The sequence below is a fragment of the Sphaeramia orbicularis genome, chromosome 8, assembly GCF_902148855.1.
Source record: "Sphaeramia orbicularis chromosome 8, fSphaOr1.1, whole genome shotgun sequence".
Taxonomy (NCBI): Eukaryota; Metazoa; Chordata; class Actinopteri; order Kurtiformes; family Apogonidae; genus Sphaeramia; species Sphaeramia orbicularis.
This window is the reverse complement of record NC_043964.1, coordinates 19,353,427-19,371,113: the sequence shown is the minus strand read 5'-3', so window position 1 is coordinate 19,371,113 and position 17,687 is coordinate 19,353,427. Positions and strand designations below refer to the sequence as shown.

General features: G+C 39.2%; 2 protein-coding genes across 2 annotated transcripts; one reads left to right on the top strand and one right to left on the bottom strand.

Annotated features, from left to right (window-relative positions):
• Positions 1–1,850: 1,850 nt before the first annotated feature.
• arf2a (ARF GTPase 2a) lies at positions 1,851–8,819 on the bottom strand. Its single transcript, XM_030141497.1, has 5 exons — positions 8,750–8,819; positions 5,871–6,025; positions 5,638–5,748; positions 5,399–5,523; positions 1,851–3,964 (listed from the first exon to the last, which is right to left on the bottom strand). The coding sequence occupies exons 2-5, from the start codon at positions 6,013–6,015 to the stop codon at positions 3,803–3,805; spliced, it is 543 nt and encodes a 180-aa protein (XP_029997357.1). The 5' UTR covers positions 6,016–6,025; positions 8,750–8,819; the 3' UTR covers positions 1,851–3,802.
• A 3,867-nt stretch (positions 8,820–12,686) lies between these two features.
• Positions 12,687–17,540, top strand: wnt9b (wingless-type MMTV integration site family, member 9B). The gene is made up of 4 exons (XM_030141489.1): positions 12,687–12,853; positions 13,453–13,706; positions 15,186–15,451; positions 16,918–17,540. The coding sequence occupies exons 1-4, from the start codon at positions 12,768–12,770 to the stop codon at positions 17,377–17,379; spliced, it is 1,068 nt and encodes a 355-aa protein (XP_029997349.1). The 5' UTR covers positions 12,687–12,767; the 3' UTR covers positions 17,380–17,540.
• The last annotated feature ends 147 nt before the right edge of the window (positions 17,541–17,687 follow it).

The window sequence follows — 17,687 nt, the reverse complement described above, 5'->3', positions numbered from 1 at the left end:
ATCTGGTATTTTCCTATATTTAATTTAATGATCATGTAAATGTTCATAAACGCTCAAAGTGAATCCAAATGTTATATCAGTACTGAGGAAATTCCATGTTCACAACAGAGCCTGTGAATATCCAAATGGGTCATATCTGATGCGACAGAAAAGCTAAAAAACTGCCTTTTATCTTAATTATTTACATATACCAATAGGATTAGATGAGTGCTTCAGAAGTTACATATTTCAGATCAGTAGATGCTTTTGGTCAGTGGTGGCTGTTTGTCTTTGAGGCTTAATGGACTTTAATGTCTGCCTTAAACTGTTCAATAGAACCAAATATCAGATAATTTTATTAAAAAAAATATTTGCATTAATATTAGAATTACTGAATATACTCACTCTGTTAACTTCCTATTTTCATTTCATTTACTTGTTAATTTCAAGCATTTACAGAATACATGCAAGTTCAAAATTCCAAAATCATTCATTTACACTCAAAAAGGAGTGGGAAGAAGAAAACTTATTTAATCCCACTCCCAAGACAGAGGAATAAACAGAAAAAAAAAAACCTATACTGAATTAGAATCAACTCATTCGACAGTATTTACATTTTAACACTTTTGTACTTATTTGCATTTTCCCAATTTTTTATAATTCGACTTTCTATGACTTACCCAGATATGCACCACTTGGATACAATAAAACAAATGGTAAATAATATTCAGTTTGTCAAACACAAAACAGGCAGGAGTGACTTATTGAGCTGCTCATAACATCAATGTGACTCTTGGTTCAGGGGCCACATTTAGCCAAATTTGATCTGAAGTGGGCTGAACCAGTAAAATAATAATATAATAATATATAAACAGTCAACTCCAAACCTTTCTCTACGTTTGAGTGGAAAAAAAGTTAAATTACATTATCAAAACATTTATGTCTACAAACTATCCTTTAAAACAAAATGAATAACAGAAACAAACGGAAATTTCTTAAGAAAAATAAGTGCAATTTTAACAATATTATGCTTCAGTTTATCATTTACACATGTAAATTAAAACTTACAGATTACAGTGGATCTACAAATATACAAAGCATTTGATAACAAGCAGAATATTGGAAAAATTGTACTTCTTAAGACATTTCAGGTTGTTCACATTTGTTCAGGTTACTCCTTTTTTATGTTTAGTATAAACACATGAAAATTGCATGAAAACGTTTACATGAACAAATAGAAAAATTTTGAGTTATCATTATTTATAGGTTATTAATCATATTTTACTGGTCTGACCCACTTGAGATTGGTCTGTATGTGCAACCTGAACTAAAATGATAGTTAATATCTTAGTGGAATTTTTGCATTTCACAAATTCTTCCCAAGGGCCGGACATGTTGGAGACCCCTGCTCTAAACAGATGAATTACATGTCTACTGGATCTTTACCACTTGTGGTATTTTAGTTTTTACCATTGCTGGTATGTAATTATTATCATGTAAATTGACTGTTAACTGTTACCTGTGGTAACTGCACCAGGAATGCACTTTTCTATTTTTTTTTTACACACACATTTTAGACATGCAATGCTAATGCTGTCAAGTGAGTTCATTCTAATTTGGCTTAGGCCTATTTTGTTCATTGTTCTGGCTTGAAGTCAAAGGACAGGAGTATTTAAAATGTTATTTGATAATGAGAATGGGGGTGAGATTAAATAAGTTTCCTTCTTCCAACTCCTTTTCAAGTATAATGATATGATTTTTTTTGGAATTTTGAATTTGCATGTATTCTGTAAATGCTCGAAATAAACGAATGAAATGAACGAATCTATGTACACAAAACTATTGCAATGAGGAGTCCGTTGAAGCTGCTGTTAAATAGATATCTCTTTATTATAGTGCATTTATCAGATGTTACAAGATGAGTTTTTAAAAAGCATAAAGGTAGTTAAGAAATACATATGAACAATTGTCATTTGAACAGAAACCATCCTGAAAAACTTAAAGCTTCACATCTGAATGAGGAAAGATGTATCATGTTAATTTAAAACACATTTTACATTGTTTTCTATACATTTGTACTTCTTGTTGTGTATCAGATTATGTCATGTACCCTATAAACTGTATGGATGTTAAAAGTAAAGACAAAGAAACCCCAAAGTATTCCATTCCCAAATGTTCTAGACCTGAAGATTACATAAGGAAAAAAAAAACAATTAAACGTCCAGTTATAGAAAAGTAGATGGGGGGGAAGGGCGGGATGGGACGGGACACCCTCATTTCCCTTTGGAGGTCAGTGTGATATGCCATTACAGTCGTCGTCATTCAGTCAGGGACACGCACAGTTCAGGACTGGTTCTCATTTGGACGAGCCTTTGGGATATTGTGAGGGAAGCTCTGTGTCTAGATGAACTGGTTCAACATCTCTGAATGGTCCATTGTTGTACAGCAATGGAGGAGTTTGTTGTGTAAGGAGTCATTCCAAAGGCTTTACATAGACCTGTATTGTGCAAGCTGGTTGGGTTGTGCAAATGGAATTATTAGAGGGATATGATTAGAAGGAAAAGCAAGGGAGGAAAACACCATGGAACCTGAAACACTGAGGTGTTAACAGTGGTGAAGCCGAGACCTTCAATTCACCCATCACAGCGCTTACAAATTGCATGTCCAGAGTGTGTGTGTGTGTGTGTCCTCTGGAAAACAATGGAGGCTTCAGTCATCAGGTGAGTCCAAAACCAAAACAACACGATGAGGCCTTTCTGACGCTGACCGATTGGTCCCAAGAGCATTTCAGTCAAAAGACTTCAAACCTGGCACGTCAGCTCATGATTAAGTAAACCAGGTCATGCATGCATCAACAGTAACAAAAGGGAAAAAATACAAAAAAAAAAAACCTCAGTGGAAAAAAAACAAAACAATCCTAAACCCAAAGAAACAGATGCGAGAAAATCTGACTAAGAAATAAAAACAAAGAGTGGGAGCAACTATAAAAAAAGGCGCAATCGTTAAGTGTGTGGTGGGTGTAACAAATAAGTAAACCCTAACAACACACTCACAACCAGTACACAACACGCCTCCACATATGTAAACATGCACTTAAGCATTTATTGCCTTTTTTATGTGCTGTGTGTACAAACAAGGCTAAAAAAAAATATCACGATCAGATCTGGAGGAATTAAACCATCAAACAGTACAGTATTGGAGAAACTCAACTTAATCTTCAGCATCTTTCTAGTTGTTGCTGAAGAGTTTTCACTGCCTGCAATAATAAACAAAAATCTGGCAAAAAAACCCAACATTTTAATCCGGGGTGTGAACATACGTACATACACACATTTTACACTGAAATATACTTTGCATCTTTCATGCTGAGTGCATCCAAAAACTAAATGCTTTGACAAAAGTAGCAGATGGAAAAACTGCATAACGTCACCCTGTTTTCTTCTGTTTTTTTTTTCCTTTTTTTTTTTTTAGACATTCATTGCTCATTAACACATCATGTGCCAAACTTTGCTTTGCGGGAACCAGTGCTTATGGATTTTGTTGACGACGTTGGGAAGAGGGACGGGTGTTTGCGAGTTAACTTTGTTCAAGGCACAGCAGGGATGCTCCCACTCACATACATACATACATACACATTCATTCATACAAAATGTCTCATCCATACAGTACACAGTTGCAGGAGAGCACTGGCCAAAAGTCCGACACTTAAAGAAGGAAAGAAGAGAGGAGGAGGAAGAAGGAGGAATGAGATCAGGACCAGTGTAGTCTCCCATCATGCTGCGTAGACCAGGCACATGACACAGACAGGAAGCAGACTGATCCATCACTTTGCGTTCTTTAACTGGCCTGAAAGCCATTCAAGACCCTCGTAGAGACCGTCTCCGCTGGTGGCACATGTGGCCTGGATATACCAATGGCGCTGGCGCAGGGAGTGCAGGCCCAGTTTATCAGTGATCTCAGCGGCATTCATGGCATTTGGAAGGTCCTGACAGAAGAGGAACCAAATCAATGAATAACAGACTGTGGTATAGAAGTCCCAGTGCCAGGACAGCCTTTTAATAAGGTTTTTATCCTTGCATTCTCACTTGTTTGGCAATTGCTAATTCCTATGGTAAGAAATTCCAATGTATACTAAAACTATTGGAGAATGGTTAAATATGCCATTACCAGAGTTTCCCCAGCTATGTCTATTAGGAGACTGGTCCCTTTTACCTCCAGGGGTGTCTACAGCAAAGTCTGCCTTGGCACTAGCTGGATTTATCTCAGCTGTAAGAATCATTGGAAAAGCCAAGTAAGACCTGGTTTTACAGAATGGCTTAAGGTGATGACAGACAGCCTCCTTTGAGGATCTCATTGCAAGACTGAATGATAGTAGGGGCAAATTCTACCAGGTCTGGTCCCATTTTCTTCATTTTCTTCAATTTCAACTGACTAGTGCCCCATAATAAACGTATTATCATGCATAAATCCCACCCGAATTTTTAAATTTCTATTATGCATCTTGTATTATTTCTGTTTTATTCAAGATGTATTATTTCCTCTGTTATTTTATTGTATTATTATTGTGATGTAATGCTTTTACTGGCTTTCTGTTTCATTGCCCTGGCTGTGTAGTGGGTGTGTACAGTGCAAAGTGTTAGCTGTTATAATGATATGCATGTTGTGTGTTTCTTGTCATAAACAAAAACCAATAAAAACTTTGATTATGAAAAAAAGGAGGAAATTCCAATGTATAGTACAGATGTCAGATATTTGAGGTCTGTAAAAAAAAAAAAAAAAAAAAAAAAAACCAGCTGGAAACTAAGAAATATCATATTTCATCATCTTAGTTGCATCATTTTCCACCATTTGAGATCTAATGGGTGCTCTTAACAACACCATCTTGTCACACCGCCTTTGACTGCTATTGTTTAATATGAAGGATTAGTGACACAATCCATTTGTCTCAAGGCGCTTATCTTCTATTATACATAAAGGTCTGACAGATATTTATATGCACCCAAGTTAACTGAAAATAAATGCCTCTTCTTCATATTGTGCATGTGTACTATTACTGAAAGGGCGGCCTGTATTTCCCATAAATTATTAAGATAGTGGGGGTCTAGCATAGTCATATTCTCGCACCATAGTCTCATAGGGAGCTGAAAACATAGTGGTGGACTGACTCGTAATGTAAATTATGAAAATTAATTTTATACCTCACAGGGAACTGAATTATTTTCACTAATAACCATCCCCCAAATCCCTCATGCACCACAGATACAGTGCTCTCTGAAACATTAGTGCGTAAATCAACAAAAAACAACAATCCATTTGTCACACTGTTTGTCAGATAATCAATTGCTGGCTAAAATTTCTTGATTGCGACAGCGCTGTCTACAATGAATGATGAATGCCGACTGTTAGAGGAGGTTCTCACCTGTTTGTTGGCAAACACAAGCAGCACAGCATCCCTCAGCTCATCTTCAGCCAGCATTCGCATCAGCTCCTCCCTTGACTCACCAATTCGCTCCCTGTCATTACTGTCCACTACAAAAATAAGGCCTGAAAACACAGGAAAAAGTTTTTAATTAAATGAGGAGAAAAAGTATACCAACTAATAATACTAACAAATAACCTTGACTTTAAGAAGTCTGAAAACATATGGAAGCTTCTGACCTTGTGTGTTTTGGAAGTAGTGCCTCCACAGGGGCCTGATCTTGTCCTGACCGCCCACATCCCACACTGTGAAACTGATATTCTTATATTCTACAGTCTCAACATTAAAGCCTGGAAACAGAACAGATGGACAAGATCATTAGATTTGAGCTTTCACAGAGCAATTTTAAGGCTTTTTCTTAAAAATACAATTAAAAATGTAAATTCTTTTGAGTAAGCAGAGGAAGGCTCACCAATTGTCGGGATTGTGGTCACGATTTCTCCCAGTTTGAGCTTGTAAAGGATGGTGGTCTTTCCAGCAGCATCTAATCCTACCATCAGAATTCTCATTTCCTTCCTGCCAAACAATCTAGTAAATAGACTCCCAAAATTCCCCATCTTGGCAAACCTGCAGAAAGACAAATGATGAGAGTATTAAAATTTCTGAAAATGTGGTTCAAAATAAAAAAAAATTACAGAGATTGTATATTTCACTATCTATCTTGAGAAGCCCTTCATCTGAACCTGTCTCTACAGAATTTTCTCTTCAAGATATTGATGCAGACAGACTTTAGTTTCCTGTTGCTGTTTCATATATTAATTGTAATCTTCATTTTACAAATTACAGAGAGCTTTCATGCCAACTGTCAAGTCTATTCTTAGTCACTCATTCTCAGCTGCTATCAATATTCCTCCCAAGGTCAAAGTGAAACTACTTGATGACTACTAGACAACTCAGCATAACCTGAGTACAGGTACGCATATAAAGAAAGGTTTCTAATATACGCAAACTCAAATACACAATGGAAAAAAAACCAAACAGACATGAATGCATGAAGAAACAGATATTTTCTTTAGCTTGCTCAATTTCATCAACCTACAAACCTCCATTTACCCCAGTGTTTAAGTGTTTTTCACATGGGCCGCTGACAGCGGTGCCATAGCATGCCTTAGCTTGTTCTACGCAGCTATGTTTTTATTCGTATGAAGAATGCAAAAGCGATATGCCGAATTAAGTAAAAGATAGCGCATACCTGCTCTTCAGAAGAAAACCAAGAGAGATAAGAGAGAAGATGAGTGAAAAAGAGCAGCAATTGTAGAGACAAATATTACATTTATACCTCTTCTGTGACAAATTTTGTCTATGTAACTGCTGACAAAGCTAGACAACCAGTATTACAAAATCTATGAATTATGAGGAACTGGCACAAAAACCTTCTCTACTGTCAGTCTTGAAATATAACCAGACTGCAATTGGTAGGAAATACCACTGTACAACAGCATTCTTAAAACTCTGAAGAAAAAACAACAGAACCAAGTTTACTCAACTGCTTCGACAGACGCAACATGGTTGGTTATGGGGACATTTTCTGTTAGTGTAATTAACTCATACTTCTCCAAATAACTTCACAACTGTACTTGTAACCAGCAGCTGAGGATGATCATGTGACAAGAACATAGCAAACATCATTCCGCTTACAGAGTCACGATAGCATTGTGCAATAAAAATTAAAGTAGGAAATGAAAGAAATGACTTAAAAGGCAACCAAGTGTAACATTAATAATGGCACAAACATGTTCTATCCACTTCTATTTTAAAACACTTAAGATTATGACTGTTAATGTGTAAACAATAGAAAACACTGCCAATAATTGTATGAATCAGCTGAGGCAGACTTTCAGATACAATAGAAGTGCAACAAAAGGCCTGGCTCATCAGAATAAACAAAACATTGTGTAGCACCCTTAGGATTACTATACCAACATCAGGAATATTGATTAGAAAGCTGACATTTCCCTGTAAATAATTTAAAGTATGGATTACAATCATAATATGGGAAGCTCAAAAAGAAAAGAGAACATCACTTTTAAGCAAAAATAAACAAGAAATGAAGAAAATAATTTCTATTAGCCCACACTTGTAAAGAGCTCATGTTTTCATGCCTCTGAGTCGTCACTGTGATTCTATTTGTATTTTGACTTCACACCAAAACCATCTGTGTTGTTAATGTGATTCTTATTTGAAAAGTACATTCAAGCATAATTCAAATATGCAGACTGTATCCCAAGGCCGGGCCCAACAAGTATGGAATGCAATCAGTCTTACTTTTACTATTCGTTCTTAAATCAGAATTAGGTTGAGTACTAATCGAACACCATTAAAATCTATCTTATATATATGTTCATTCATTTAAAGTTGGGCGTCCTGTTTCTCAGGCAAATAAGGAAGTACTGGTTAAATACCCTGATGATCCTGTCTTTCAACTGGAAAAGCAGGCTTCGGTTAAGATAACAAAACACTAAAATATTTTTGGATGGCTCTGGGTAACCACGAGTTTTCTCTCAGAGTTGGAAAACGTTTTTGATTAATCAGCGTGCCAAGAACGTAATTATTACTCCACAAAGCGATATTAACAAGTTAATTAGAGAAAATAATATTAAACCAACCACAAACTCCTGCGGGCGTTGTCTTAATGACGACAACTGACATGATGAGTGAGTACGTTTAACTTAGTTTATATGAAGTTAACAAAAAAGATCCTTAATTTTAAGAATTCCCGAGATCGGGTTGGTCTGTAAACGCACCACCCACGGAACTGCAAAAATGTGACTAAATGACATTTTACTAGATGCTTTTAACAAATAGCATCTGTAATTATGTTAACTCGCGGCTCAATATCAACAGTTTATAAGTATGGTAATGGTAGAAGGACACCAATCATTGAAAAAAGCAAAAAATGTCAGGTTGATAGTGTCAGTCTGCTAGCTTAGCCCGCATCACCTAAGCTAGTGTGTTACATTGGAAGTCCCTTCGAAGTTACCACATTGGCCCCTGGTTATTAAAAAACTACAATCAGTGATACTAAAATGCCTATAGTTTATGGTAAATTCCCATGGTATTATTGAGTAACCATCCGGATAGTTAAAGACTCCCTAAAAACACATTCGTGCCGAAGTTGTTTAGCGGTAACGCTACGGAAATAGCCGCCGAACTCTTCAAGTCTCCCGCTTCAACCTCCATTACACCATGAAACAATTTATATGTGACTACATTTAAATTATCTGTATCCTAGTTTTATTGTGTATCCAAATATACCCAGTTCTGTTGAATTATGATAAATGATAGTTTTACCTCAGGCGATATTTCTTGGCTCTTTCCTGGTCCCGTTCTAAAACAAAATGGCGCTTTCCGGCGTCGTCGTCGTCGTCTTCTTCACCGACTGTGTGTTTTATGACGACATCAACTAAAAGAAATAGTGTCTTACCGCCATCAACTGGATTGGAGTGGAATTGGAATTATGACACGATGGAGGAGTCAGAGACGACATACAAGGCAAAATAACGTACTGCATGTATTTGGATGAAAGTGATGTTGCTCTACATTGCATTTGTACATATAAGTTATTTATTTAAAAAAACGTTTGCTATAACTGTGTAACAGCACAACAGGAAAGAGAAAAACTAAGGATTAGGCTCTCAGGTTGTGTGACTCTATGCTCTCATTGGCTGGTGTTTTGTGATGCTGCGCTCTCATTGGCTGGTGTTCTGTGACGCTGCGCTGTCATTGGCTGGTGTTCTGTGATGCTGTGCTCTGATTGGTTGACGTTCTGTGACGCATCGCTCTGATTGGCTGACGTTCTGTGACGCTCCAGTCTCATTGGCTGATGTTCTGTGACGCTGCGCTCTCATTGGCTGGCGTTCTGTGACGCTACGCTCTGATTGGTTGACGTTCTGTGACGGTGCGCTCTGATTGGTTGGCGTTCTGTGACGCTACGCTCTCATTGGCTGGCGTTCTGTGACGCTGTGCTCTGATTGGTTGGCGTTCTGTGACACTACATTCTCATTGGCTGGCGTTCTGTGACGCTGCGCTCTGATTGGCTGATGTTCTGTGACGCTGCGCTCTGATTGGCTGGCGTTCTGTGACTGTGCTCTTATTGGCTGGCATTCTGTGACGCTGCGTTCTCATTGGCTGGCGTTCCGTGATGCTGCGTTCTCATTGGCTGGCGTTTTGTGACGGTTCGCTCTCATTGGCTGACGTTCTGTGATGCTCCACTCTCATTGGCTGATGTTCTGTGACGCTGCGCTCTCATTGGCTGGCGTTCTGTGACGCTGCGCTCTCATTGGCTGATGTTCTGTGACGCTGAGCTCTCATTGGCTGGCGTTCTGTGATGCTCCAGTCTCATTGGCTGACGTTCTGTGATGCTGTGCTCTGATTGGTTGATGTTCTGTGATGCTGCACTCTCATTGGCTGGCATTCTCTGACACTGCGCTCTCATTGGCTGGTGTTCTGTGATGCTGTGCTCTCATTGACTAACATTCTATGATGTTCCACTCTCATTGGCTGACATTCTGTGATGCTCTACTCTCATTGGCTGGGATTCTGTGATGCTGTGCTCTCATTGGCTGATGTTCTGTGATGCTCCGCTCTGATTGGCTGCCATTCTGTGATGCTACGCACTCATTGGCTGGTATTCTGTGACACTCCGCTCTCATTGGCTGCTCAAAACAAATACATGAATGAATGAAAGAAAGCCTTTTTTTGTTTAAAATCATGGCTTCCTGGTGCTTTTTATGGCTAAAAACTAAAAAAAAAGACTGTTCAAGGTAATTTACAAATGCTGAGGTTCCTGTGACTTTAATAAAAGAAGCCTAAAATCATCGCAACTTTCACCACAATTTTTTGGAAAAGCTGCTGTAAAATCAGGCATTTAAATCAAAAAATGTTTTTTGATTGTTGGCCGCGAAATCCTGGAGGGACTGCAAAATACCACTTTATTCACGAACCCAGTGGTTCCCAACCTTTTTTGGCTCCTGACCCCATTTTAACATCACAAATTTCAGGCGACCACAGACATTCAAAACAGAGACTATTTTTGGCTAAAATTAATTTCTTTTTGATCATATAATAGTTTACTATAATATGTTGCAAATAAACATGAATTTTGGTTAACATTTTGACTATATAATGAAAATTTTTATTGGTAAGTTTTAATTTTTTCTCAATTACTAGAAATTTCAGGCGACCCCATTTGAATTCCAGGCGACCCCACATGGGGTCCCGACCCCAAGGTTGAAAAACACTGCACTAAGCTATAAATACCCAGCGCTACTGTTGTGGCAGTTCCAAAATGTTTTATTTTCTCTATATTTAACTCTTCTTAAGTTTAGGGTTAGGGTTAGGGTGGTTAGGGGTTAGTGCATCCAATAAGCAAATAAAACTATTATATGAATGTATTTATTGTGTTTTATATTTCAGCATTAATTATCATTATTTAGTTTGTATTCAATAAATGAATGTTTTGTTTTGTTTTTTTTATTTCAAGTACCCCCTGGGCTTCTTCCAAGTACCCCTGGGGGCATGCGTACCTCATTTTGGGAACTCCTGCTATACTATACTATACTATACTATACTATACTATACTATACTATACTATACTATACTATACTATACTATGACTATAACATGTAATAGTGATGGTTAAAACTATAAGCTATTAAACTTTTATGCTTCATTTCAAACTAAGTCAGTGAAACAAGTATGTGTGACTCAGTGCAACTCCTCTCATTATTACAGTCCTTTCTTCTGTCTCATGTCATGCCTATTTGCAAAATTAATTGCAAAACAGGGAAAAATATAGAGACAAAACTAATATTTAACTTCTTTGTCTGATATTTGTTTTCAATGTGTCTAAACTTGACCTGCATATTTACGCATTACTTCAAATTCCTGTAAAATGATCTGAAAATTATTATATTAGATTCTTTTTTCTTTTAGGGGATGCTAATATAAAGTAAGACAAATTGACTCTTAAAATGAGTGCAGATGAGATCTTGTCCTCCTCATGTGAATGTTTGATGGATTTATGCAGAGTAACCATTGGATTTATGAAGGGGAGTAGAACATCATAAACATTTCTCCCTCAAGATTTTTTAAGTGTGTGATAAAGCTGGAGGCCAAAATATTTAGGCCATTTTTTTCCTTTTTAGTAATAAAAATGTAATATGAATTTGGAATGCACATCTTGTGAGAGTGAGCAATTTCTTTTACCTTTTCAGGTAACAGTTATACATGACTCTTGGCATAATTCCAAAATGTGTGATCTTTCCAACACAACACTGTTATTATACTATGTATAGTCTATATATATATATGTATAAATTACAATCCACTATTTTCAACAGGTGACTTTGACTCAAGTATAACCAGAGTTTTATGATATTTTCATTACTCAAGCAAATTAACAGAGAGCAAAATACATTTCAAGGTGCTAGAAAAAAAGCTATTCTGAGCTATTCTGAGGTGAAAATAATTACTGATTTGAGATCTTTTAGCCCTATCATCATTCAGGCACCAAAAAATGTAATCACATTGAATTTCTGCACTCAATCCAGTAGATGGGGCCCAATCCATGACTGAATTTTCTCTCTGAAGGCCATTCCATGTTTGGGAAGGACGTGTAGCCTGGTTTAATGAAACAGACAGAATCTGTATAATTTATTTAAGACTTAATGGATGATTCCCTTTTTTATAATTATTTTTTTTTATTACTGTGCATTCATCTGTAGTTCTAGTGCTAGATGCTGTGAGGCTATAAATTTATAATTCCTGTTTTGTATAACTTCAGACTGAGCATGGATTACTTTCTAAGATGTCTAAGTGTAAGAGGATGGAAAGGACAGCAATGAATTTAAGATTCTAGTGTTTGCTTCAAATGTCATTGATCACAAATGAAATGCTAAAAAAACAAAAGATAAGCCCGTTATAACAGCCATGATTTCACCTTTACATGCACCTCATAAGAGGCACGGATGTCCTGTTGTATTGGTGCGTCATCCAGATTTATTTAGGCCATTACAACAGGCAAAACAGCCACTTTGAAGCACCGTCCACCTGGGTGGCGTTACAGTGGGAGGGAACATACAGTAACATTACTGAGATCCAATCCAATGAGGATGCGCCAAGATGCTGCGCCCCACCACCACCCACACCCCCCCCCCAAAAGGGTCCTGCCTCCCAGCGGACCACTGGGCCCGGCGCACCGGATTGAAAGTCTGTGTGTGGGGCCCCTTAAAGAGGTGCGCCGACCAGACGGCAAAGACTTTCTCCGTTCAAGAATCAGCGAGATGAAGAGCAGCGCCAACCCGGCACCATGCGCTCCAGGCTCCCACGGACCGCCTGCTTATTGCGACTCATTGCGCTCTGCATCCTTCTTTCGCACACTGCAGCTTATTTTGGGTCAGCCACTTTGCTTTTTTTTTTTTTTTTTTTTTTTTTTTTTTTTTTTTTTTTTTTTACTTTTGCCCATTTGCATCAGTATATTGCTTAGTTGTTTTAACATATGGCACATACGGTGCCAAATTACGCACGCGTAATTACGCAAAAGCTATTGACCTCGGCTATGTTTATGTTTTGCTTTATTGGAAACCTTCGCACGTTGGAAATTGTTGTGAATTTGATGCTATAAGCCACGCTCATGGTTGTATCTTAAGAAAATATTTTGGCCATTTTGATAGTTTGTAGTTTAATTGTGTGACTGTGTCTCTTGATTGCACCAATAACAGATTTTATGTTTATTTGTTGTTAAAAACTGTTGCAAGTAGCAAAATAAACCACAGTAACTGATAACATTGTTATGTCAGCTCTAACAATAATGGCAGTGAAAAACATATTGCTACTTACAGGGGTTGGACAAAATAATGGAAACACCTTCTATGATGCCACAATGTTAGGTGTTTCCATTATTTTGTCCAACCCCTGTATTTCAGTTTTAGAGACTCATTTGATGATCAATCTTTTTTTTTATTAATCAGATTTGTCTTTCTTTGTACCTTAAGGCTGACAGGTCGGGAACCCTTGGTGTTTTTACCAGGCCCTTTTTCCAATGAGCCTCCAAACGGTAAGGCCCACCTGAAGCAGTGCGAGCAAATGACTCTGACCAGGCGGCAGAAGAGACTTTGTCGCAGGGAGCCTGGTTTAGCCGAGACGCTGCGGGAATCTGTGCGCCTCAGCCTCTTGGAGTGTCGGTACCAGTTCAGGAATGAGCGCTGGAACTGCAGTCTGGATGGCAGAGGGAGCCTACTGAAAAGAGGTATGATATTTACTTTTTTTCTCCAATAGTTTTAACCAACAGAGTATATTTTCACCCAAAGTGGTAATAGTTTGCAAGCATGGGTTCTTTCTGCACTTTTCATTAAGACGCATTGGACCAGACACCATCCATCTGATCTGGACATTTCATTTTCTTAAAGACATGCCACATCATCTGTTTACGCTTCATTATCATTTACTTTACATGCAATTGTTTGAATAAAAGCCCATGTTGTATCTCCAATCAGAGCCCTAAAATTCCTTAGATCCGACTCTGACACATTGTTTGGATCTAGAAACTTAAAAAGCATTTTAAAAGTTCAAGACAGGTGACTTAAAACTGAAATAATAACAAGTGATTTGCAGGTTTGACTCTTGAGGGACATGTAATAGTTTCATGCAGAGATGTAATAAATCTTATAAAGCTATAATATACATTTTTATGAGAAATATATTCATGTAAAGTCATTTTATAGGACATAATATTTTAAAATAGACACTCTGGGCTTTAGATGGAACTGATTTTAATTATGTTTTTGTTGCTTGTTGCTTATTAAGTCTTATTTTATCACTAGATTACATCACAGTTACCTGTTGATCACTTACTCAGGTTGTGATCTTGAATACTTTCTAAGTTTTAGACCTTTCTTGGATAATTGTTACTGAATGTTTGAAGTCACACTTGTCATGATCATCTACCAACTGTTAAAATATCTATGAAGATAACACCCACTGACACCTTCAGATCCTTCCTGTTCTCTTTGTTACTTAATATTTCCCTCATAGACTAAATCACCTTTGACACATGAAAAAAAAGCTGTTCTTAAACTGTTTCCTTGAATATTTCTGCATGAATTGACGCAGAAACAAGGCATGACTTCATTAAATTGCCACATGATATGGCGTTCCAGTCCCCTTCAGGTCTGTGCCTCAGCTGTAGGACGTTTGAAGCCTTATGCATATGGATATCAGTGTGTGGGAGAACATGAACAGGTCAGCATAGAGGTAATGAGGGAGTAGAAAGCCAAGAAATGTGGTGCGGTGAAGAGTGCTCAAGCCCTGTGGTTATTTTTATCTGGGGAAAGCGCCCATTCCCAGAGGAAAAGGGTGGCGTGATTATCCACTTTGATCTGGGAAAATCCTTCCTAGTCAAAATAATAATTAATTGGATCAAAATATACTCTGGTAACGGCTCTGGGTGAAGCAAATAACAGTGAGTAACCAAAAGGAAAGGTCAGAGGGGGAGTTATGACACAACAAAACTCGTAGAATAACGCTGTGGTTGTAGTAAACCATGACAACGTACAAACAGTTTGGCAAAGAGGCCTGCTTAATGACACACACACACTCAGAACACACTTTTATTTAAAGCCTTCAGCTCTTCAAACCTGCCCTCTGATATTGAAAAATGTATCAGTGCATTTTCATTTCCCTCTCCAAGTTAATCCGTCTCTTCTGATGTGTGTTCCATCTGTTCCAGCGTTCAAGGAGACCGCATTTCTGCTAGCAGTATCTTCTGCAGCGCTGACCCATGCACTTGCCAAAGCTTGCAGCTCAGGCCGAATGGAGAGGTGCACTTGCGACGATTCCCCCGGCATCCAGCACCGAGAAGCCTGGCAGTGGGGGGTTTGCGGTGACAACCTGAAATATAGCACCAAGTTTCTCAAAAAGTTCCTCGGCCAGAAGAGAGTGAGCAAGGACCTGAGGGCTCAGGTTGACGCCCACAACATTAACGTTGGAATTCGGGTGAGTGTGTGAACAAATAAACAGACGGAAGAGGGGGGAAAATATTACATCAAGCGTTCTTATGCTAAATATTAAGCACTGCAGAGTCCTCATCATGTTATTGAGATGTTTCCTCCCCAGCCCAAGGCATCAAAAACTTTATGTTTACCTAAGCTACACTTAGTTCAATTAGTTGGTCTGCAATTTTACATGACAATTATACCTCTGACACACTCCAGTGCCGTCACAGGATACAGAATTGCAATCATCTGCTGCATATTTGTCAATGCCAGCCAAACAAATGCCCCCTTATTTGCTGCAGTTGTTGGCCTTAGTGGATAAAACAGAGGCAGTGGGCGAGGCAGTGTAGTAGGGAGACAAGACGGCTGCGGGATCACTGGAGCCAGGTGTTCGCAGGCATGATAAAGCTTGCTGTGCGGGCCTACAGAAAATTAAAGGTCTCATGTCGGAGAGAACGATTATAACCATGGCCTCTTTTTAATATACGAGCGAGCATTTTTTTCCACTTACTGGATCACTGTGCTCTTCATAAATCCACCTAATGTTTGTAACCACCACTGTGTATAGCTCTGAAAAGTAGGCCCCGGGGTCCTGAGTCTGCAGTGCATACGTAAGAAGGAAGGGTTAGGGTTAGAGCTGGTGCAGACAGAGGAAAACACAACAGGAACAACCAAGCGTGACTATCTTATCTTATCTTAACTGAGTTTAATGTTTTCCTCACTTTACACTAATGTGGCTGAAAAAGAGACCAGGAGCCGTGTTAACAAAAACATGAAGTGGTCGGTGTGGCCCCCATTTCTCAGTAGCAGTGCTGCCCTGAGGGGTTCATACCTGTAAAGGGAGGAAGTATGCAACCCAGAAGCCCCCTCTGACTCACCCCTCCCTCTCAGAGTGACCCCTGTGCTCCATAACCTGTCTCTGGCCTCCACCAAGACAAGAGCTCTAGGGCTGAGTGATCACGCTCTCATCACTGACCATCAAGCTCAATGAATGATTAACCAAAATTAAAGGCGCCATCGCAAAGCGGCGCGATATTTTTGGCAGTTCTTGCGCAGAAATTCTTATCAATGTTTTCCATGAGCAGGCATGTACAGAGAAGAGGGTGGAGAGATTCCACTGTCTGCGCTGTTTGTCACCTCCGCCTGAGGCTTTAGGGAAAAGAGACAGGAGATGCAGACAGAGCTAGTTTCAACACATTGAGAAAGAAGAATCTGCAGGAGCTGTCCAAGTGAGCAATGTACGGTTAATGAAATACGGCAGTCCCCCTCAATCCATTATGTCAAAATTTTTGACTGAGATGGGCTAAAGGCAAAGTAACTACAGACTGCCACTACCAACCCCCCTGCCCTCCCTGCAGGAAACTGGCTCATTTTGTCCAGATAGACCTCCCAGATAAGAGGCCAGGTAATGAATCAAGCTGAAGGAACTGACATCTCTTCTTTTTTTCTTCTCCCATCCCATCTTAGGCAGTGAAGAGTGGGCTGAAAACCACCTGCAAGTGTCACGGTGTCTCTGGTTCATGTGCGGTACGGACTTGCTGGAAGCAGTTGTCGCCCTTCCACGACACCGGACGGCTGCTTAAATACAGATATGACACGGCAGTGCGAGTCCTGAGCGTCACCAACGCGGCCACAGGGGAGTCTGAGCTGGCCGGGCCTCGACGCCACGGCCAAAGCCTCCGCACTACTGACCTGGTCTACCTGGAAGACTCCCCCAGCTTCTGCAGGCCTTCCCGCTACTCTGCAGGCACCGGCGGCCGCTCCTGCGCTAAAGATACCAGCTGTCAAAACCTGTGCTGTGGACGCGGTTACAACACGGCCATGCGTCTCACCAGCCTCTCCTGCCACTGCCAGGTCCGCTGGTGTTGCCATGTGGAGTGTCAGACGTGTGTCAGGGAGGAGGAAGTATACACCTGCAAAAACGCATAAGCAGAGGACAGAAAAATATAGACTTCCATATTAGAAAGAATGATCCCTATATCAGAGGAGCGAAAAAATAACTGAACTCTTACATCGTATTGACTATACTATGAGGATCTCTCACCAGAATCTTTACAAATCTCTATTCTGAGGTTCATGTAATTTTGGGACGAAAAAACACAATCGTAACCTTATTGTTTGCTGGTTATTTGCTAATCATCACTGATTTGACATGCAGGAACATACTACTCTGCTTTTCACTAGCTGGATGCACTGAAATTCCTCTTTTTTTGGGAAAATGGGGCATGATTTCCCCT